This window comes from Cyprinus carpio, chromosome A6 (genome assembly GCF_018340385.1).
Source record: "Cyprinus carpio isolate SPL01 chromosome A6, ASM1834038v1, whole genome shotgun sequence".
NCBI lineage: Eukaryota > Metazoa > Chordata > Actinopteri > Cypriniformes > Cyprinidae > Cyprinus > Cyprinus carpio.
Genome location: NC_056577.1, coordinates 7,211,413 through 7,235,446, shown reverse-complemented (window position 1 = coordinate 7,235,446; position 24,034 = coordinate 7,211,413). Strand labels below are relative to the sequence as shown.

The following is a 24,034-nucleotide window of genomic DNA, read 5'->3' as shown; positions in this document are numbered from 1 at the left end:
ATTGCACACCAACTGAAATATTTCAGGTCTTTTATTGTTTTAATACTGATGATTATGGCATACAGCTCATGAAAACCCAAAATTCCTATCTCAAAAAATTAGCATATTTCATCTGACCAATAAAAAAAAAGTGTTTTTAATACAACAAAAGTCAACCTTCAAATAATTATGTTCAGTTATGCACTCAATACTTGGTCGGGAATCCTTTTGCAGAAATGACTGCTTCAATGCGGCGTGGCATGGAGGCAATCTGCCTGTGGCACTGCTGAGGTGTTATGGAGGCCCAGGATGCTTCGATAGCGGCCTTAAGCTCATCCAGAGTGTTGGGTCTTGCGTCTCTCAACTTTCTCTTCACGATATCCCACAGATTCTCTATGGGGGTTCAGGTCAGGAGAGTTGGCAGGCCAATTGAGCACAGTAATACCATGGTCAGTAAACCATTTACCAGTGGTTTTGGCACTGTGAGCAGGTGCCAGGTCGTGCTGAAAAACGAAATCTTCATCTCCATAAAGCTTTTCAGCAGATGGAAGCATGAAGTGCTCCAAAATCTCCTGATAGCTAGCTGCATTGACCCTGCCCTTGATAAAACACAGTGGACCAACACCAGCAGCTGACATGGCACCCCAGACCATCACTGACTGTGGGTACTTGACACTGGACTTCAGGCATTTTGGCATTTCCTTCTCCCCAGTCTTCCTCCAGACTCTGGCACCTTGATTTCCGAATGACATGCAAAATTTGCTTTCATCCGAAAAAAAGTACTTTGGACCACTGAGCAACAGTCCAGTGCTGCTTCTCTGTAGCCCAGGTCAGGCGCTTCTGCCGCTGTTTCTGGTTCAAAAGCACACGCCTGTGCACGGTGGCTCTGGATGTTTCTACTCCAGACTCAGTCCACTGCTTCCGCAGGTCCCCCAAGGTCTGGAATCGGTCCTTCTCCACAATCTTCCTCAGGGTCTGGTCACCTCTTCTCGTTGTGCAGCATTTTTTGCCACACTTTTTCCTTCCCACAGACTTCCCACTGAGGTGCCTTGATACAGCACTCTGGGAACAGCCTATTCGTTCAGAAATTTCTTTCTGTGTCTTACCCTCTCGCTTGAGGGTGTCAATGATGGCCTTCTGGACAGCAGTCAGGTCGGCAGTCTTACCCATGATTGCGATTTTGAGTAATGAACCAGGCTGGGAGTTTTTAAAAGCCTCAGGAATCTTTTGCAGGTGTTTAGAGTTAATTAGTTGATTCAGATGATTAGGTTAATAGCTCGTTTAGAGAACCTTTTCATGATATGCTAATTTTTTGAGATAGGAATTTTGGGTTTTCATGAGCTGTATGCCAAAATCATCAGTATTAAAACAATAAAAGACCTGAAATATTTCAGTTGGTGTGCAATGAATCTAAAATATATGAAAGTTTAATTTTTATCATTACATTATGGAAAATAATGAACTTTTTCACAATATGCTAATTTTTTGAGAAGGACCTGTATATTACAAAAACAGAACTCATATGAGACTGATGCAAAAATACTTAAGGAGTTACTGCAGTTTGACCATATTTACATGGCTACCCATGGCGAACATCCAGTGGGTTTCAATTTATTTCACAGAATGAAACAGAACGACATATGTCTTTGTAACTAAAATGAAGATAGAGATACTTTATCTGTGTGTGACGATGTGTGTTCAGCTTGAAATTACATTGTCTAAATTCTGAAAATGGGTATTTTTATTGTTTATGTTTCTATTAATCAGCACATACAATATATTTAATTATATTAAAGTGCAGTGTCATTGTAAAAAAAAAAAAAAAAAAAAAAAAAAAAAAAAAATACTGTTAATACAAAATATTGTTCTTTTATACCCAACTGGAGGCGACATATTTTTTCAGAGTTGTTGGGCCTTATAAAATGTTGCATTATTTATTTATTTATTTATTTATTTATTTATTTATTTATTCATTCATTTATTTATTTATTTATTTTAGCCACATTTTAAAACACTCTTAGAATTATAACTTAGAAATATCCGGGGGGTTTTTTGTTTGTTATTGTTGTTGTTTTAGATTACATTTCTGTAGCTATTAGATTTGACATTAAAACGGTTGTAAAGAGTCTGGCAGGGGCCTTGTAACAAAGGAGATGGTACCAAGAATTTGCACAACTTTGTCATCTGGTGTGAAACATGATTCTGTTTATTACATTATTCATGACAATCAATCATTGAGTATCAGATTTGGTAAGCATAGTTAAAACGTTCATTTAATTAGTATTTCTAGGAACCGTCCTGATATTCCGCCAAACTGCGTTAAATTTGCAGTTTTTCTCACGTCAAAATTCTTTGTTAGAAAAAAAAAATTGCATTCTAACACAATTTACCATTATCATACAGAAACTGAGAATTTAATAGATCTTTATTCAGAGATAGTTAATCTTTAAAAAAAAAGAAAAAGTTGTCAGTGGTGGGGCGAATGAGTATTATATCAATTATTTGTTGTTTTTCTAAATGTACAACTAGAATAACTAAAACTGATTCCTTGATTTCAGCGAAGGAGCGTTTATGTTTCATTGGCTGAGACGACTGTCTGTCATTTTTTCCTGTCCTCTCATTGGTCAATTCAGCTCTCGCACTCTCTCCTCAGAAAAGCGAGACGCATCGTTATGCGTGTGTTGTTGAACGCGCTGCTGTCTGCCATACAGTCCCACTGTAGAGCTGCGGATCATTACTGATGGCCAATTCCTCGCAAGGTTAGGCAACGGCAATACTGTTCTCTCGAGATTTAAGTGACTGCCACAAGTGCGCATCCTTTATATGCAAATGGAGCCGGAGGAGAAAAATCCAGAGTCCAAATATGGTAATACATTTTCATTTTTTAAGGGTTCCTCCTTATGAAAGTGGAGATGGTCCTGTGATGGAAACAATGACTAATGCATGGGGCGTGGGTCTTATGCATTTCGATGAAGAATAACAGTAATGCAGACTTGCACACTGGTGCTAAACATAAAACATACGTGAATGCATTGAAACACTGCATTAGACCAGTGTGTGAGAGAAGACACAGTAGACGGGTGCAATCAAGAAAACAATAGGCGTGGGCTCAAACACATTAATCTCAGGTCAATAATTACCGCGATTATGGTTGTTTTATGCGACCTAATAAGTAAATGTGACTAGAACTGCAACTCGCATTGCCTACTATTACACACGCATTATAATAAATCGTTTTCATAAATTGTGCCTATTAATGTTTGTGTAACAGTAAATCTGAAATGTGTTTAAATGTCTCTAGGGTCATTTTTAGTGGCTTGGGCCACTCTAAAATAATAATAATAAAATATGACAAGGTTTATAAAAAAGGAGTGTGTTCTCTAAATGCAATACTTGCTTAAGTTATTCAGAAAAGGCAAACACTGCTTTAAAACAAATAGTAATTTTACATGATCTTGCTTGAATACTCTGGTATTTGTAGTACGACCATAGTAACCACATGTAAAACCCCGAATGGTTTACCATTACCATTGTAACAGCAATGTGGTTTCTAAAACTAAACTAGGTAGCATTTGCTATTAAAACAAAAAAAAAAGTAAGAGCCCAACCACATTTTAGGTTTATTTTAGTATCATTGAGATTTTATTAATATTTTGAATTAGTATTTTATTTTTATATTTTATATTTTTATATTAGGCCTAGTTTTAATGACAGTTGTGAGTTGTGTGTTTTTGTAATATCTATTAGTTTATATATATATATATATATATATATATATATATATATATATATATATATATATATATATATATATATACATACAAATATATAGTTTTTTGTAATTTTTGTCATTTATAATCATTTTTAAAATAGTTTTAATTTTTTTCAATTTCAGTTAGAGTTTAATTTATTTAAAAAAAAAAAAAAAAAAAAAATATATATATATATATATATATATATATATATATATATATATATATATATATATATATATATATACATAATATCCCTACCACATTTAGGCAAAAATAAAGTGAATTCCCTTACTTGCCTTTACTTAGTGTAAATCTAAATTTCCACTAAAATATTCTAGTTATTGTAGTTTATGTAACATTTTAAGACTTACCACAATATTACTGATAGACAGTGTAGAGAGACAGAAAATCAAGGGAAGAGAAGGAGAATCATGACCAAGTCTAGACTCGAAACCACTTTTCTCATGAGTACCTCAGTTCTTTATGTCAGAACTTGCACTGGGAAGAATAATGGCTTATAGAGAGTAAAAGAACACATTTATGTCCTATTTTTCATTCTGACTTCTGAAATAATTGGTTATTTCCACCAGTCAATATAATGTGTAAAATTGCTGAGATCATTTTTTAGCTTCAATGTGATTTTCAACCCAAGATGATTCTTGCTTAATGACACTGAAGGTTCAGATTTGATTATATTGGGTCAGAAAATGAAGCTTAATAAAAGGTTCAGTGGTTCATTTCAATCTGCTTCTAAACAGTCAAATTATTGCTTGAGAAAAGGGTTAAGGAAATTAATAGTCCTTGACTGCTTCATCATCTTAAAGATCCACATTTAAATATGTCACTCAAAATGTAAAAATAAATAAATAAATAAAAGCCTTATGAAGCAAAACAGCATGACTAAGCTGAATATTAAGACTTCCTAAAGCCTATTTTTGTGTTCCTGATGATTTCTAGAACCCTAGTCTCATTCCTGAACTTTACTTAAAGTTTTTTTGAAATTCTGCTTTGGAGAACACGTTGTAACGTGATTTCTAGGAGTCTGGTCAAGAGTGAAGTATATATTGCATTACAATCTCTTAACCACATGGACACCAGAGATCATTATAGTAAATCTCTGACTAAGATTATGGGAAGTGCCTCCTCATGATGTCTATGTAGGGACTTTAACTTTTATAAGGATTGTTCGTGAATGACAATGATACACTTCTCTCCAGTTGCCTAGCAATCTCACAACATTGCAATGCCCTTATAACTACAAAGGCATCTCAAATATCCGTGCCCCTTATTGTGTCTGGAGATCACGTGACTTTGCGGGTGGAAAAGGTCAGTTTGAAACAGGGGCCAAAGTGTGTGATTGGAATCAAGCTGTAGGTTGCCTTCTGACCATATGTCTGATCAGATCAAGCTTGTAAATAATGCACGGTCTGTAGAAGAGACAGAGCAAACTGATAACACACAAACATGCCTTTGCACATAAACAACAGCTGTGCTCTACAGATTGGCTTTATGAAAATAGCTCTCTCTTTTTGGTGCTTAAAATGTCAATCTGATCACTTGTAAATCCCCCAGATACCCTGATGCTGTTGAGCGATGCATTTAACAGCGCAGCTGTTGCTGATCTAACGTGCATGGAAGAGTTTACTTGTTGGAAGTAACATCATGTGACCTGACTTCTGGTGTTTCTGTATTGATCATCCACTTGGTAATCTGGATTTACTAGTACTGAAGATATTGTGTAAAAAACAATCGTCTACACATCATTGAAATAAAAAAATTGACCATTAGTGTCACCATAAATCCTCTACATGTGTCAAAATTGCCCAGAAATAACCTTGATTTATAGAACTTATTTCAGTTTGAATGAATTGAAGGAAAAGCATTCATATTCACACCGTGTGCTTATCAGACATGATGCCACGAAATGTGATAAAGTATCTTTTCCATGTTAATCAGAGTTCGTTTGAATGTCATTTGTGTGACCTTTGTAGCCATGCTGAAGGTGACAATGGATCGTTTACCTCAGACAGGGTTGCCAGGTTTTTACAAAATAATCTGCCCAGTTGCTCCTCAAAACTAGCCCATATGTCTGATCAGATCAAGCTTGTAAATAATGCACGGTCTGTAGAAGAGACAGAGCAAACTGATAACACACAAACATGCCTTTGCACATAAACAACAGCTGTGCTCTACAGATTGGCTTTATGAAAATAGCTCTCTCTTTTTGGTGCTTAAAATGTCAATCTGCCCAATTGTGTTTCGGAGGGGGAATCACGTTTCAGTGGATAAAATATACGTTTTTGGTGGGGTTCCTCCTGGAAAATTTGCATTCCAAGGGATAAATATCATAGATATGTATACATAGATGCCTCATTAGTGACTGTTACTATGGGCTGCTATACGTAAGCCGTCCGCCATATTCAAAGGGTCAACTTGACATCATTCACCATAACAGTAACATAAGTTACCAATGTTTCAAAACTTGTAATATTGAGTTAATACATTTAAAAACACAAACCAACACATTCTCACCTGTGAAAGTTATCCTGTTTAAATCCTGGCGGTTTTACAACCATCGGCTGTGCAGGATTCTGGCATCTTCGAATATTCATTGATTATTATGGTGAATGACGTCCACTTGACCGTTACAGATGGGGGTCGCGGCTACGTGTTTGGCGCAGCCGAATGGGGAATCTACCTATACATATCTATGATAAATATCACGTTATTGCGGTTGCTTCAACCCGCGGACAAGAAAAACAACCTGCGGCAACAGTGTTAAAGTAGCCGAATTTCGTGGGAAAACTGTGGGCCTGGCAACACTGACCTCAGATCTTGAAAATAAGTTAACTGTTAAACTGTGAAGTCAATGTGAACCAACAAGTGTGTTTCATGACAAAGTTTGTATCAGTCACTCAGCATGTATTTTTAATCATTTTTTTAAAATGTTTTAATATTTATGAATTATGCTGCCTTTACATGCTATCAGAATTATTGTAAATATAACGGAAATTGGACATAACCGGCTTCTAAAGTCATATTTACAACTGGGAAACTTGAAGATAATTTTGATACGCAAGTTTCTAAGTTGGGAGGGTCATATACGTTAAACTTGATGGAGGAAAGAAGCATAGCTGTAGTACTGGTAGGTTTATTTGTTTTTCCCACAACATCTACATTGCTTTCTCTTGCTGTTACAATATATGTATATTACAGTATATCATATGTATATGTATATGTATATTTACGTATATAAATAAAACATTTTTGCAAATTGTATGTATTGTACACTGCGAAAATAGTATATTTGACTAATATTTCAGCATTGTCAGCAAGCTGAATATCTAGATGTTTACAGGGTGTTTTCACAACACGTCATCTATCTGGAAGTCAGCCATATTGGTGGCACTGAACGTAAACAATGCCACTGAACCGAACGGAGCTTGTGTATGGGCTTGGCAAAAAAACTAAATAGTTCACTATGTCAGGATAAGAAATGGAAGGAAGAATTGTTGGGTCGTCAGCTCGTACAAATCTTTACCACCTATTATCTTTAGTTTGTCAAAATATCGCAACCTTTCCTGTTTAATAAGTCCTTCTCTATATGATTTAGCAGCTTCCACACATTTTTTTCCGTGGTTTACACATAAAAAATTGGTAGTACAACGTCTTGAGTAGTACATTAGCCGTGCAATCCATGCTGTTGTTTACATCCAGGTATCTCCAATATGGCCACACATCCTGGTAGCTGTCCAAACCGTGACGTATGCAAACGCTCTATATGGTTACCATTGAATGGGATGCTACATTTGATTAAAAATCTGTTGGATATTGACTAAATATTTCCTATACATTTTGACTTTAGAAAGATTTTCGCAATAAACGGTCATGAATGAGCCATCCTCCATGACTCTTGTTTTTTTTTTTTGACAACAAAGTACACAAACTTGTAATTACAGCTTCAGAAGTGGGAAATTGGAAATTTTCGAAAATATGCGAAGGCACCATCATACTCGAGTTTCCGACTTGGGTGGGCCATAAGCTTAAGACATGGCGAAGGAGGGAACCATTGCTTTAAGTTTTATTAGTTTTTCCCACAACATCTACATTGCTTTCTCTTGCTGTTGCAGTCATGTATTTTTATGTATATAAATAATCATTTGATGCATATTCTTTGTATTTTACTCGGTGAAAACAACGTTTATTGGACGGAAACTTCAGAATTGTCAGCAAAATGACTAGATAGATGTTTATATGGTTGTCAATGAATGAGACCACATTTTATTCAAAATCCATTGGATATTGGTTTAATATCTTCAGTACATTTTGGGTTTAATAAGATTTCCATTTTAGAACACCAAAAGATAGATAAAAAGTTCTCTCACCATAGTATGATATGTAAATATGTTACACGTCTAGGGTAAAGGAAGTGCATTCTCTGAGAAAAACAGTCAAGATTCATTTCTGAGGGTGCAAAGTATGACTAGTTTCCTGTTTCAAGAGGTCGGAAGTGGTGTACAGACTGTCTGGCAATAACATTAAGATTAAAAATACTGAAAAGACGGTGTAATGGGAAGGGGATCACATTATGGAAAACAAGGTTTGGTATTTAAATTTTTTCATCCATAAGGCATTTTCAGAGCATTGAGCTTAATATGCTTACTTTCCTGGTGTGAACATATGATGTCAGTAGTGTTGTAGAGACTGATTTTTTTTGTAGGAATTAATCTATATTACTACTAGTGATTTATTTAGGTTATTAAGCAGTATGTGACAGGTTATCATGATGTGAAGAGCATCACTGGGAGATGCTGGACAGTGTGACTGAAGCATTAGGGAGTTGTTTGTGGATGGCTAAGAGCGTCTGGTTCGCTGATGATTGCTCTAAATGGATGCCACCTCAATAAAATAAACTGTCAATAGCACACACACACACACACACTGCATCTTTATTATGCATTGGTTACTAGTGCAATGTAGTGAAATCTCAAGGGGACGGCAACAAACGGCAACAAAAATGTATCTCAGCCAAAGGGCCAATAACAGAAAGCACTAACAAAAATATATACAGTGTAAGACTGGAGTAATGATGCTGTAAATTCAGCTTTACATCACAGGAATAAATTGTAAATGATAAAATAAATAAATAAGTATACATTGTAAAATATACTAATATAGAAAACATTAAATTATAATAACATTTCAAAATATGACTGTAATTATGATCAAAATAAATGCAGCCTTGATTACCATAAGAGACTTCTTTCAAATCTTAATGTATGAACATTATGGTAGAGAAATATGAACAACAAAACACCTTGCAAGCAAAACATTTTACAAAATTATATTTGTTGGGTTTAAAATATTGGAACAATGGATGTATTGTTAGAAAAATATTGTTCTAGAATCATTTGAAAATCACAAGCATTACTTTTGCACTATTATTTGTTTTCCTCTTTGGTTTGATGTCTGATCATTACTGTAACATTAATACATTTTTAAGTATCCAAAAGTGTTCAGATACTGTTCTGGACCATGTATAATCAAAAAGTAAATTCCTTAAAGCAATTCAACAAAAGGAAAAATATAAATAAATAAATTGAATTGTCTGGAGGAGCATGCTTCAGTAAAGGTCCTTGAATACAAGAATGTCTTAACATTTACTTCAGCCACTACAGGATGCACTTCCTCAGCCTAACCTGCTTCTCTAAATAAACACTGCCGCTTTGCCAAATTCACACTTGGCCGAGTGAGGCATTGCACACATGACTGAAGACATCACAAACACATTCCAAATATTCAGTTACCCCGTTAGACAAATACACCACAGCATCATCTAAATATGCCTGATTATTCAGCTTCCTAGCTAACACTCATCTCGTCTAATGTGACATGTTAAAACTTTGAAACACACCAGTTTCAAGGTTGCAAAATGCCCTTTTACCCAATCTAATTTAGAAACCAACTAAGCAGAACTAGCTGTATCTACATAGCGTTTCACTTGAGTCATGCCCTATAAAACCCACTACTTTGACTGGGTGGTAGGATGGTAGAAATGTGTCAGTAGAAATTGCTATGCCGTTTATACAGTGGTAGATACACTCACTTGCCACTTTATTAGGTACACCTTGCTAGTACCGGGTTGGACCCCCTTTTGTTTTCAGAACTGCCTTAATTCTTCGTGGCATAGATTCAACAAGGTGTTGGAAACATTTCTCAGCGATTTTGGTCCATATTGACATGATAGCATCACGCAGTTGCTGCAGATTTGTCAGCTGCACATCCATGAAGCAAATCTCCTGTTCCACCACATCCCAAAGCTGCTCTATTGGATTGAGATCTACCCTGCATCTCAATGTGCCTACTTATACTACACCCTAAAAGTATGTACTCTTTTGGTGAAGAAAAAGTACACACTTTTGAGTGTGTAGTAGAAGAGTAATCAAGCTTTGGGACAAACTATCACGTCACACAATTGCGTCATAATTACACACACCCTTTCACTGTAAACTGGCCTGTCAATCATCTTGTCACAGTTAACATCCTCCACATTTCATTTAATTTAACTTCCTACCGTACTGGAGAAAAAATAAGTAGCTCATTGATCACGGGTCTTTCATGCGGAGAACTTTTCTCATATTTTTTGCATAATGATGCATTTAAATGTTAACGACCAAATTGATGTTTATATATGTTTATAAATGTTGATTATTAGTTACTCAAACCCCTTTTTGTAAACCTCTCTACCTAATCGTCGATCGTGTGCATCTGCCACAGTTGTAGTTTTTCTAACGAGTTTTATTCGTGTTTGTAGTTCTGGACCGAAACATTCGCCTAAGCGCAATGGATTGTGGGCAGTTTTAGCCATTAGAATGCATTGATCCACACTTCATAAATCGACCTGAAATAGTAGACCATCTGGGAACTTTTGGCATACTCTTTTCAACATACTGTGTTTTGGGACACACTTATTCTAATCTCCAATACTATGTAGAATGGATAGTATGAACATTGAGACGCAGGGCTGGTGACTGTGGCAGGGCTTAATTTGTGCCGGAACAAGCCAGATCCAGATCCGGTACCTCATTTTGGCGGATCCCCCTCGTCACACGCCAGTGAAAGCGTGCATGTGATATATTTCATAAAAAAATCTTCTATTATGAGCGCGCTTGCCGCACATCTACATTTGAAATAACAAACTTAAGCATGCAAAAGACGTAACATGCGAACGGCCCGTTAGGCTGCTGTCACAAGACCAGATGCATAGATCCAATACTGATACACATGGGTTTTCTTTCTCAACTGTATACATTCACTTTAGACAAAACCGACTGTTTACAAGGATACCTACCAGGAGGGCCATTTTGACGTCATTTTGTGTTTGTCTGTTGGTTGTTTGTTTAAGCTCAACAAACTACAGAAAAAAAAAGAAATCTCAATATGACACTCACGATGTGGCTTTATACGAGCATGCAATTTTAAATTATTTATTTATTATTTAAATCTAACTTAACCTTCTAATTTTGTTGGTTAACTGTTAATGATTCGCTAACAAGCGTCGATTGTCAGGAAAGTTCCCTAACATCCCTAACTTTTGCCCGCTCGGACACCACTGATGGAGAGCTAACTTTAAGAAAATTAAGATGTGTCATCAATAAGTGGCCATTTTTCTTTTCTTTTCTTTTCTTTTCTTTTCTTTTCTTTTCTTGTCTTTTCTTTTCTTTTCTCTTCTTTTCTTATTTTTTCAATTGTGAATATTCACGCATTTCAGCCTGGACCCGACGGGCTCCGGCTTATTATTTACGCAGGGCCGGACTTCGTGCTACAGCGACTGTCAAGACTGGCTCGATGGTGTTTAGTGTTCAGCAGCAGCAAGTGCCTTAAAGCGGGAGCTAAAAAATAAAGCGCAGCTATAAGAGATCCATGTTCAAATGCATGCAGTCGGCTAAAGCTTGCCACAAAGCCCCAGCAAAAGTAATTACCATGAATGTGTAATTTCATTTTAAAGTAGTAATTTAAAGCTTTCTATAGATGTATTTGTCATGTCAGTGAGGCATATATTCACTGAGTTTTGATTCATTTTTGTAAAGCGCTCCTTCTCAAGACGTGATGGCAGAAAGTGCATCTGTTTGTTTTCTTTATTTTATAAAAGCACGTTTTGTTGATATTGTAAGTGTACACATAAAAGTAGACCTTTTAAAGTTCCGAAATGATGATGTAGTACTCTTACCTTTATGAGCAAAAATGACTGCGTATTTTAAGTGGTTTCTATTGTTAGAAAAAAATGCAAGTGAATGTGCTGGCGCCTCCATTTCCAAATGTTTGGATATGCACCTAACAGCGCACATTTATCTAGGTTAAATGTTTAAACTAGCATTGTGATATTGAACTGTTTTATATCTATAGATTTTATTTTAAGTCGTAATGATTTGAGAAGGCTAAAAATGATCAAACATTTAGGCTATGATCATCTCACCGTCTACCGCTGGATGCTTGGTCATTTTCAAAATAATAATAATAATTATAATCAATTTTCCATTACATACAAAACTGAACCATTTTAATATCTGAAACAGCTGTTTTGGGGGGGGGGGGGGGGGGACGGGCTCAGGTCGGACTCGGGCCGGTAATTCTGATAAACTGTCAGACAAGGACCGGGCTAGGCCAACACTGTTTTGTTCTCTGTTGTTTTTCTCTGTGAGCATGCACTTGATATATGTATTTTCCCATGTTGTTGAGTTTTTAAACGTGTGGCATTCATTCTGCTCTCACTGATCATTTGGTCCTCAGAAGCGAGAAAAAAAAAAAAACTTGTACCCTCTGAAGAAATCCTGCAGGCGCTCCTGTGTGATATAGGCAACACACAATCCCCTACTGAAATTCAAGACCTGATTAAATATAACTCTATTATACAAAGATTTGTGAAATGAAATTTTTCTGTTTTAAAATTCCATGGCTTTCCCAGGTTTTTTTATGACCGTACGAACCCTAATAAAAGCAACTGATGCATGCTTATCACTTAAACTGGTCCACTAATGTGATTGCACGAATGCTGCATTACCTTTACCTCCTCTAATCACATGCCGGATCCGTTACCCCGCTTTGTTCCGGGACCTCGCAATTTACAAATTAAGCATTGGACTGTGGAGGCCATTTGAGTAAAGTGAACTCATTGTCATGTTCAAGAAACCAGTCTGAGATGATTTGAGCTTTGTGACATGGTGCAGTTTCCTGCAGGAAGTATCCATCAGAAGATAGGTACACTGTAGTTATAAAGGGATGGACATGGTCAGCAACAATACTCAGGTAGGCTGTGGCGTTTAAACAATGCTCAATTAGTACTAAGGGGCCCAAAGTGTGCCAAGAAAATATCCCCCACACCATTACACCACCACCAGCAGCCTGAACCGTTGAGAAAAGGCAGGATGGATCCATGCTTTCATGTTCTTTACGCCAAATTCTGAATCTACCATCTGAATGTCGCAGCAGAAATCAACCAGGCAACGTTTTTTTAATCTTCTATTGTCCAATTTTGGTGAGCCTGTGAGATTTGTAGCCTCCGTTTCCTGATCTTAGCTGACAGGAGAGGCACCCGGTGTGGTCTTCTGCTGCTGTAGCCCATCTTCTTCAGCGTTCGATGTGTTGTGCATTCAGAGATGGTATTCTGCATACCTTGGTTGTAACGAGTGGTTATTTGAGTTACTGTTGCCTTTCTATCATCTCTAACCAGTCTGCCCATTCTCCTCTGACCTCTGACATCAACAAGGCATTTTCGTCCACAAAACTGCCGCTCACTGGATATTTTATCTTTTTCGGACCATTCTCTGTAAACCCTAGAGATGGTTGTGCGTGAAAATCCCAGTAGATCAGCAGTTTTTGAAATACTCAGACCAGCCATTCCACATTCAAAGTCACTAAAATCCCCTTTTCTTCCCCATTATGATGCTCGGTTTGAGCAAGTCGTCTTCACCACATTTAGATGCCTAAATGCATTGAGTTGCTGCCATGTAATTGGCTGATTAGCAATTTGTGCTACCAAGCAATTGAAGAGGTGTACCTAATAAAGTGGCCGGGGGGTGTATATTTGTTCTATTATCTGTTGGCAGGACTGCTTTACAATGTCACTACATGTGATAGTGCTGAAGCATGTTGTAATGCGGAATACAGAGCAGGACGAGTTCCAATCAAGTCACGAAACTGGATATTTCTGATATTTTCTGTTTATTAATGTGAAGCTACAGAACAATCTGTATTCTAAATAAAGCACTAAATAAGTAAAGGTGAGTTGGCTTGACTATACTACGTAAAGCCCCAGCAACATGAAAAGGGACTTCAGTCTGAATTTATAGTTTTTTGTTGTTGTTGTTGTTGTTTTTGCAAAATCTAATGGTATTTTGTATTTTTCTGTTCTTTAAAAAAATTGTTTCTGTCCATCAAACACTAACATAAAACAATCAAAGATAAAGTACCTTTGTTTTTTTTTTTTGTTTTTTTTACAGAATTTACAGCTAAAATAATTATAGTTTGATGCATTATATACTGTTACAATGATCTCAAATTACCCATATCAAGTTATTAAATTTTTTATTTTTTTTTTGGAGATGCCCACAAATGACATAAATAAATGCACAATTTTAATGTCTTCACAGGTGAGCCAAGAAAATTTGACCCAACATTTAAAGGCCCGATTTATAACAGGTGAGACAACCTTTATCAGACAAATGTAATAACATATGTATTACATTTTTACATATGTATCTGAGACAATCAGTGTTATTTATTATACTATTATAGTTTTTTTATGTTTATAAAGTATTTAATGGTTTTTATTTATAAGTTTTAGATTATTTATTTTACTTTATTTCAGTTATTTTAGTACTTTAAATAAAAATGAGAAATAAATCTTTTTGTATATTTTATTTCAGTTAATGTTAATTTTATTTCAAGACATGATGTAATTTTTTTTCAGGTAATAATTTTTTTTTTTATGGTTTTATTTTTGGCTAGCGATATTAATCCTGTCTGAGACACATCTAGTGGCATTGATTCTTTGAAACATTTTAACATTTATGTAATCTCATAAACTTGTCATGGCACTGAATGTGTGTGCATTTCTTGGTGAACAGGGGCTGCACAGACATTCTCTGTTGTATCCTGTTCATCTTGGCCTTGCTGGGCTACTTTGCAGTTGGGATTCTGGGTAAGTTTCAGCCTATTCATTTTCACATTTCTATGCCCAGTGCCCAGAAAGTATTAAACCGTGTCCGTTTCCAAAGACAAGTTGTTGTCTTTCCATACTGACAGTGTTGTTTCTTTTGCTATAGCATGGTCTCAAGGTGACCCTCGGAAAGTGATTTACCCCACAGACAGTAAGGGTCAGTTTTGTGGACAGGTCGGCTCCCCACTTGAGTGAGTAAATCTGTTTCTTTGAAAGCTCACCGAGACGTGTTTCACTTTGCCGTCACAATAGATTTTAAATGGAGTACTGTGGTTAAATTGTGAAATAGGTTCTTACTCAGACGTATCTTTCTTGGCTTAATCTGTCTGAATAATCAGGAAGAAGCCCCTGCTGTTCTACTTCAACATCTTGAAGTGTGCCAGTCCTCTGGTCCTGCTGGAGTTTCAGTGTCCCACCACTCAGGTTTGGCACAGTTTCTGTTAACCTCTTTTTTGCAGTACCATATGTATCTAAAGTGCTTGTCACGCACACACTGGCAATACAGCATGCATAGCACTTTTGTTTTTATGTTCATTTGACAGATCTGTGTGGAGAGATGTCCCAATAAATTCATGACTTTAGTGAAAGCGTTACTAAAGGAAGATGACAGGGAATACTACAAGCAATTCTGCAAGGAGGGAGTAGACATGACCAAGGTGAGTTCTGGACAGGAAAGAAAACCTTTTTACCTTGAATTCCTGGTAAGAATTAAGATAACATGAGAAAAAGCATTACAAAAGATTACATTTTGGTCATACTGCCCCTCCCTAGTTTTAGTAATACATGGATTTCAAGATCCTTGAGCAACACGCTTAATCCTAAATTGCTTCACAGAAAGATGCCCTTCTTTTTTTTCTAGAGAGCTCCTGAAATCCTGAAGGATGGCTTGTGCCCTTCAATACTCACACCTAGCAAGAACTGTAAGCCTTTACATCTTTCAAAACATGTTTGTTATATCACGTAAATTACAACTGAAGTTCTGTTACATTAAAATGATGAACTTCCCCCTGTGTTTCAGTCACTCGGAGATGCTTGCCCGCTCTAGAGACCTTGAAAGGTGGTGTTGTTGTGGTTGGCAACAAAACGACGTTCAGAGATGATTATGCAGAAAAAAATATAAATGCAACAGACTTCCTTGAAGCCTCAAAGTTAGTAATATTATTTGTTAAATAGTATCTGTTTGTGTTTGTGATTATATTTAATGTAATCAGTGTTATTTTAGTATAGTTGAGATACCGGTAACACTTTAGTTTAAGGACCAATTCTCACTATGAACTAGTTGCTTATTATCATGCATATTACTAGCATATTGGCTGTTTATTAGTACTCATAAAGCACATATTAACGCCTTATTCTGCATGAACATATTCTACATCCCTAAATCCTACCTCATACCTTAACATAACAACTACCTTACTATCTATTAATAAGCAGCAAATCAGAAGTCATAGTTAGTTTATAGTGAGAATTGGTCCCAAAACTAAAACTATTTAATATTTTGAATTAGTTTTTATTTTTGGTTTTCATTTTAATTTTGGTTATAGTCATTTTAGTTTTATTGTTTTATTTTTGTATACTTTAACTTAATTTCTATTAATTTTAAACTAGCTTCATTTGGCAACTGGCTGAAATTAATTAATTTTTTAATGCATTTCATTTCAAGTGACGATATTATAATAATATTATATAATGTAATATAATAACACTGAATATAATATTATTGTGTTAGTTAATGTTATATAAAATATAATGTGAATCATATTGAAATATATAATCACATTGATTGTAATTAATAGATATTTGGAATTTTTGCAGGAAATCCAATGTTGTAGTCGAGGCCCGGGCGGTAGCCATGAGGATCTTTGAGGACTATACTCAGTCCTGGCACTGGATACTCCTGTAAGCGTGTGAAATTCTAGCTTCATTTTATTCCCCCTCCACGCAGTGTTTGGTTATGGCAGTCAGATTTAGTGTGTTCTAGTGCTTACTAGATGAATTAGCATTTGTCAAATCTCTGTGTGGTCTTTTTCAGTGGCTTGGTGATCGCCATGCTGGTCAGTCTGATCTTTATTCTCCTCTTGCGTTGTCTGGCTGGAGTCATGGTCTGGGTTATGATCATCATGGTCGTCATTGTTATTGGATACGGTAAGTGTTCTTGTCTTGCCTACAGCTCTCAAATAACATTCCCGTATATCCTAGTTTATCCTAGTTACCAAACTCTGTCTACTGTGCTGTTTAACCTTAACAAATTTATAGTAATACCCTAAAAGAGAAAATATGTTTAAAAAATAAAGCATATTGTGATATTAAGACTCATCATTGATGATTTTCATTTGATTTGCAATTCTGTATTGTAGTAATGTTATATTTTACTGTATTACACAAAATAGTGTCATCTTAAATAGTATTTGTAAATATTTCCTTCATGTTTATCCCCTCTCCTGCTTCTCTTCAGGTATTTTCCATTGTTACATGCAGTACGCCAGTCTGAAAGGACAGGCCGGGTCTGATGTCACTATCAAGGATCTGGGACTGCAGACTGACTTCTCTGTGTACTTACAGATACGGCAAACCTGGCTTGCCTTCAGTGAGTTTTTATATCAATTATGTCAGTTATGTGCAGTACAAAAATAAATGCACTCCCATTAAGTTTGAAAATATTACGATATTTGAATGTTTTTGCTGTATGTATTTTATCAGAAATACAGTAAACATTTAAATATTCTTAAATATTATTACAATATTATTATAATTTAAAATAATTATTTTCTATTTTAATATGTATATACATTTTTTATTTTACATTACTCCAGTCTTCAGTGTCACATGATCCTTTAAAAATAATTATTTTTCACTTTTGAGTAATTTTATGCATCCTCTCTAAAATAAAAGATTAATTATTTAAAAAAAAAAGGTAATGTAGGTATACATAAATATAAAAGAAATAAATAAAAATAAGTAACATTAAATCTTTCTTCAAGTAGGGATCAATTTGTGCAGTTAAATGAACGCTAATATGGACCTGCATTCTTTGTCACTTTTAATTTTCATTACATTCTACTCTGTCCTGTCCTCCTTTGTCACCACACAGTGATTATCCTGTGTATTGTGGAAGTGGTCATCATCCTTCTCCTCATCTTCCTCAGGAAGAGGCTCCTCATTGCTATTGCTCTCATCAAAGAGGCCAGCAAGTCAGTCGACCTTCTTACTGTAGAGCAATCAGTATTTTTAGACGCGTTGCTGGCGTTGTTTGGTCTCATATTCCATATTACTGCTTTCTTTGGGTACTCTAATAGCATTAGCAGTTAAACAGCAGTGTTTTTCTCAGTGTGATGGATTAACTGTATCTTAAAGTCATGAAATAATAATTAGGTTAACTGGTAGTGTTAGACAGGAAGCCCTAATAACCTCATCTATTTTTCAGGGCCATCGGTCATGTGATGTCATCACTGTTCTACCCACTGCTGACGTTTGCCCTACTGTCATTAGTCATCGCATACTGGGCCATCACCGCTGTGTATCCTAAAAAAAATAATGCAGTCACATAAAAACTGTTCACTGTTGGTATTTTGCGGTTTCATTACCCTAAACACTTTAGTTAGGAATGTTGATTTAGGTTTCACACAAACATGATATCCTTAACTATCGATTAGGTTTTTGTCCACTTCCAGTGATCCAGTATACAAGGTTTTCAACACAACTGAATGCATGTATTCCAGAGACACCTGCGAGCCTGAGGTTAGTGGCTCATTATGCTAATTTTGCTATGTCTCTATATAAACGTCATGTTGGCTATTTATTGGCAGTTTTTTTGCATCATGTTGAACAGTAGTGTGTGTCTTATTTGTTATAGCATATTTTGCTTGATAAAATACATACATTGCATAAAGTTGCACTGATTTGATTCTCTCCACAGACTTTCAACAGCTCAAATATCACAGCTGAATGTCCTGATGCTGAGTGTCTGTTTGCGTTCTATGGAGGAGAGACATTATACCACAAGTACCTGATTCTGTTCCAGTTCTATAACGTATTCCTCTTCTTCTGGTGTGCCAACTTTGTGACCGCATTGGGCCAGGTCACACTGGCAGGGGCCTTTGCCTCCTACTATTGGGCATTCAAAAAGCCTGAGGACATCCCAGCTTTCCCTGTCTTCAACTCTTTAGGAAGGGCCCTTAGGTGTGTGACTAGAGAAATACTTGCCTGTGTTTAGCACATTTTGCAAAAATCCTTCTCGTAAAACTTTACATTTTGGTGTGCTCTATATTTCTCACTTATTTTTCAGGTATCACACTGGCTCTCTGGCATTTGGTTCCCTCATTCTTGCCATCGTTCAGATCATCAGGGTCCTATTGGAGTATCTGGATCAGAAGCTGAAAGGTCTCACTACTTCAGTGTACTTCATTTTCTTCTTCAGAAAATATTAAGACCCCTTCACTTTTAACTTTTAAACATTGGACTTATTTCAAGAAATAGTCCAATATTTCATATACATTCACACATCTTTCTTACCTTGATGTTGATCACAACCCGTATGATTGATAAAACAGCAATAAAACAATGCTGATTGGTTATGAAAAAGCAAGAGCTAATGAGGTTGGGCATCAGTTTTTTTCTTCTTGGTACTTGCCAAGCCACTAGTCAATTTATGGTGTTTTGTTCAGAAAAGTGCAACTTAGAAAATTAAATTTTGTGTTTCACTTGACAAAAGTCAGTCATACAGGTTTGGACATGACACCGTTTTAATTGTTTCAGTAAATAATTTTTTAAATGCTATAAAGTCTATCAGACACAAAGAGAATCACAGAATTGTAGAAAATATCGAAAGCACCCCGTTTCTTTTCATTATTTTAAAATGTCTTCTGAACTTGATTCTGTTCCACTTTTGGCAAATAATACATGCTGACTGACAACCAGAAATGAATAATGAAATAATAATGGAATACTTCATCCATTGCATTCTGTCTATTATATGCATTTGCATCTTGATTCACTTCCTCCAGGTGCCCAGAATAAATGTGCAAAATTCCTGCTCAGCTGCCTGAAGTGCTGCTTCTGGTGTCTGGAGAAATTCATCAAGTTTCTGAACAGAAATGCCTATATTATGGTACATTCTCATTTCCCTCTTAATAATGTTTTGACCTTTTGTGGATTGTTGCTGGCTAGGGAGCATCATCATTAGTGCATGTTTAGTGTTGTAGTACTACAAAACATAATTGCTGAAACTTATCGAGGCATATTCTCTTTTCAGGTGGCAATATATGGTAAAAATTTCTGTACGTCTGCCAAGGATGCATTCTTCCTCCTGATGAGGAACATTGTTCGGTGAGTGTTAAACTTAATCTTAATCTTCTATTCAGTGTTAATAAATAAAATAAACCATCCAAATTGAAATGTTTTTACTTAACTTGTCTTCTAGTGTGGCGGTTCTTGACAAAGTGACAGACTTCCTCTTATTTTTGGGCAAACTCCTCATCGTTGGAATCGTGGGTGAGTGATTTGTTCAATCAGATGTCAAGTGGATCCAGAGGTTATTTGAGTGGAACTGACTTCTCATTCCAGTATACTAATGTAAAACAGCATGCACTAACTATTTCTTCTTCCTCTTTCCAGGAATATGCTCTTTCTTCTTTTTCACGGGCAAGATTAAAATAGTGGAGGATGCTACTCCAACCCTTAATTATTACTGGGTGCCTATATTGGTGAGTGATCTTGACTTTTATCAATTTAGCAAAACCAGATTTTCCATCTGCAGATTGTAATAATTACATATCTCTTCATTTACAGACTGTGGTGTTTGGTGCTTATCTGATTGCTCATGGCTTTTTTAGCGTATACGCTATGTGTGTGGACACACTCTTCCTCTGTTTCTGTAAGTGTGAAGCAGCTTTATTTATTTCAAGAGAAAATATGTTATGAACAAATCTTAACAAGTTGTTAATTTGTTGGCTGTGTAACAAAACAAGGATTCGGGTAATAGCAGCTGTTGTGTTAGATTTTATTGGGTGTTGAGGAATAAGTTTCACAGATGTTCAACTTTTACCACTCAACTTCAACAGCTAAGCACATTTGCAGCACTCAAACCGCCCTCTTTCCTTTCCTTTAAATGTTGTTCTTTTCTGTAATGCAATAGAGAGCATCAGTGACCACCAACTGGATTTCCCCTTCATTTTCTCTATAATAATTTAAAAAAAAATCTATAAAGAGTTCCAAACCTTGAACCAAACCAGCCAGCTCTGAGACACATTGCAATATTACAAACTTTAATTCCAATCAAAAACATGAAGTCTTGTGCTTTTTTCAATTTGAACTATTCATCCCATGAAGCTTTGCCAAAGATGCAACTGATTCAGAACAGTATAATATGAAATTATCTACACATATAAAATACCATGTATGTTATATACCAGACCATATTCAAATACAGTATATACCATACCATACCATGATATAGCCATATATAACACACATCAGTTTTTTGAGAGAGTAGTGAGAACGGATTTTGTCTTCCACGATGCTTTATAGGAGTGGGCAATCACTGCTCATTCCCGTTTCCATGGTAACAGGGACTTCTCTGATTGGTGGAGCTATTTTCAGGATCATAGATTATGTAATTCTCAATTAGCTATTAAACACATTTTTGAAGTCACATTTATGGCTTCTACAGAAGGACATATCATTGCTTCCTCAGAGCTCATGGTTTGACTTTAAGGTATATTTCTGTATGGAGAAAATGACTGTGATTTTTACTAGTGGGACCCACTGTTGACATATCTGCATATCACAGATGCTTACAAGGGCTTTTGGCTTGCTTCATGCCTAACCATTTCCTGTCTTTCTCTCTCTCTCTTTCTCTCTTCAATCATGTCCTTGTGCTCCTTTCTGCTACGTTCTCTCTCAAAAAACTAACATTTCAAAATAACCGTCACACGCAAACACAAACTAGGTGAAGATCTGGAGAGGAATGACGGCTCTTCTGACAAACCGTTTTTCATGTCCCCCGAGCTGCACCAGATTTTGTCAATCGAAAAAAACGCAGAGGAGACGGACTGCGCCGAGGTACCTGTCATACAGGTGCAAGCTGAGGAAGAAGTCCCGCTGCAGGAGAATGGAGAGGTGCAGCTTAAAGAGCAGGGCATTCTAAAGCAGGAACAAGGAGAAGAGACGCCATTAAACCAGGAAACACACATTGAAGAGCCGCCCCAAGAAACACAACCTCCAGAGGCACCCGCAGCCGACGAGGAGAAACCCGAAGAGCAGGTTACAACGCAAGAGTCTGAACCGCCACAAGTGACCCCAAAACAAAACGGACCCCAAGAGGTGGACGCTGAGGACAAGGAGGAGCAGGTGGCCCAACCTCAAGCAGAACCACCACAGGCCGAGAACCAACAAGAACAGGAACCAGAGGAACCAAAGCCTCAAGAAAACGGACCTCAAGAGAGCGAGACCCTGCTCACCCCTCAGGAGTAGCTAGACAAGGATGCTCATTGAAGGTGGATTCGTGAAACGTTTCAGAGAAGCCTACTGATTTGGGAAATGGTGCACTTTTGTGGCTTTGATAAGCCATTTGTATACACTGGAAAGAACCACCTTCATTCGAGTCATAATGTTTACTCAATTGATCAATTTTGAGAACTGTCTCTTAATAAATAATCACTGGTTGTAATGGATGGCATGACACAAAATAGGACAGAAACAGGCTTGTTCTCAAAGTATGAGCATTGACACTTGGTTACATGGACCTAAACCCCATTAGATATGCCTACATAGCACTTGTAGAATGTGACTGTGTTTGTGTTTTACGTAGAACGTTTTAATGTAAGGACATATCAAAGTGTAATGTAGGTGCTTGACTTGTGCCTAATTATTGTTACTTATCAATGTCTTAATCATACTGAAGAATGCAAAAAGATTTTGCAGTATCGCTAAGTTTACAGCAACAACAAAAAACACATCTGTTTACAGTGATACCAGCCAAGACCAAACAATGTCATTTTGTAAGAATTTGTGCAAATGTATTTGAAAATTGTGTTCATTTTATGCCTAATGTGATAATTTTATGGTGCAGATTAACTAAAAACAAAAATAAAAAAATGGCATCGAAAGCAAGTCAACTTAAAAACAAAACAATCAAAGAAAAAAAATAACACCCTTATACTCTGGTCTGCTGTGACTGGTTATTATATCGACAGATATACCTTTTCAATGCCTGATATTTGTCGCTGTTTGCCACTCTGTTGCCTCTTTTTCTACCTCTGTGCTTCACTTTTCTCAATCTTTGCATGTTGGTAATGTGATTCCCCAGTGCTTTAATAAATCGAACTCTCTCTTTGTTGAGATCTCAAGCCTTTTTTGCTTTCAAGGCTCTGCTTCAATTGTTGGCATTTATATGTTTCCTATTAAGATTATGCTGTTTTTATTTTTCTCTCAACCCAAATTATTCCAACAGTGGAGGATCTGGAACGCAATGATGGCACAGCGGACAGACCATACTTCATGCCTGAGAGTCTGCTGTCCATCCTCAAGAAGTCCAATGAGGGAGTGAAAACAGTGGACTAAAGAAAGAAAAAAAGATTGATAGAAAAACAAAGTGTAGGGACAAAAAAATAGAGAGACCTGCCATACTTGCACCGATTTTATAGCTCAGGCCCCAGTGAGTAATACCAGTCATTACAACCAAAAGTGTTACATATTTGTTACTTTTGTTTTTGCTAATTACATGGTTTTGTATTTGTATATATTATGCTTTATTAGACTAGACACAGCTGTCCTAGTATCTTTTCCTTTGAATGTCTAATATGTTACTGAATTATTTTAATTGCATTATTCTCGTGATGGCAGTGTTTGCGTTTGAAATTGTGATATTTCATCACAATATTCATAACCATTTATAATGAAAGCCACTCGTTTTGATATAACAATTTTACAATGTTTTTAATGCGTCCATTTGACGCAGCCATTTTTGTGTTACAACTTGTTGTATTGTTTGTTGCGGAGTGTAAATACTTCTGTGTGAAAAAAGGAAAAACTAATAAATATTAATTAGGGCGTGAACGTAATGTCGTTTGTTTTACCGGGCGTT

The 24,034-nt window shown here is 36.3% G+C and overlaps 1 protein-coding gene across 3 annotated transcripts; it reads left to right on the top strand.

Moving 5' to 3' along the window:
- Positions 1 to 2,642: 2,642 nt before the first annotated feature.
- LOC109092262 (choline transporter-like protein 2) lies at positions 2,643 to 24,006 on the top strand. Of its 3 annotated transcripts, none has more exons than XM_019106013.2 (22): positions 2,643 to 2,845; positions 14,384 to 14,432; positions 14,861 to 14,934; positions 15,059 to 15,143; positions 15,291 to 15,375; positions 15,495 to 15,608; positions 15,812 to 15,872; positions 15,971 to 16,100; positions 16,768 to 16,851; positions 16,985 to 17,097; positions 17,408 to 17,539; positions 18,044 to 18,143; positions 18,377 to 18,469; positions 18,606 to 18,690; positions 18,869 to 19,131; positions 19,238 to 19,332; positions 19,956 to 20,059; positions 20,204 to 20,277; positions 20,372 to 20,442; positions 20,566 to 20,654; positions 20,740 to 20,824; positions 23,402 to 24,006. In XM_019106013.2, the coding sequence occupies exons 1-22, from the start codon at positions 2,803 to 2,805 to the stop codon at positions 23,509 to 23,511; spliced, it is 2,139 nt and encodes a 712-aa protein (XP_018961558.1). In that variant the 5' UTR covers positions 2,643 to 2,802; the 3' UTR covers positions 23,512 to 24,006. The 3 variants fall into 3 exon arrangements, with proteins under 3 accessions (XP_018961558.1, XP_042613692.1, XP_042613693.1); XM_042757758.1 differs by lacking the exon at positions 23,402 to 24,006 and adding an exon at positions 21,899 to 23,289 and having other exon boundaries at positions 2,645 to 2,845; XM_042757759.1 differs by lacking the exons at positions 2,643 to 2,845; positions 23,402 to 24,006 and adding exons at positions 8,196 to 8,334; positions 21,899 to 23,289.
- The last annotated feature ends 28 nt before the right edge of the window (positions 24,007 to 24,034 follow it).

Bases quoted from the DNA above. Each gene is read 5' to 3' on its own strand.
- LOC109092262 (XM_042757758.1), top strand. From the start codon at position 2,803: ATGCAAATGGAGCCGGAGGAGAAAAATCCAGAGTCCAAATATG. The intron at 16,101-16,767 runs GTTAGTAATATT...GAATTTTTGCAG, and splicing joins GACTTCCTTGAAGCCTCAAA to GAAATCCAATGTTGTAGTCG. The intron at 20,825-21,898 runs GTAAGTGTGAAG...AACACAAACTAG, and splicing joins CACACTCTTCCTCTGTTTCT to GTGAAGATCTGGAGAGGAAT.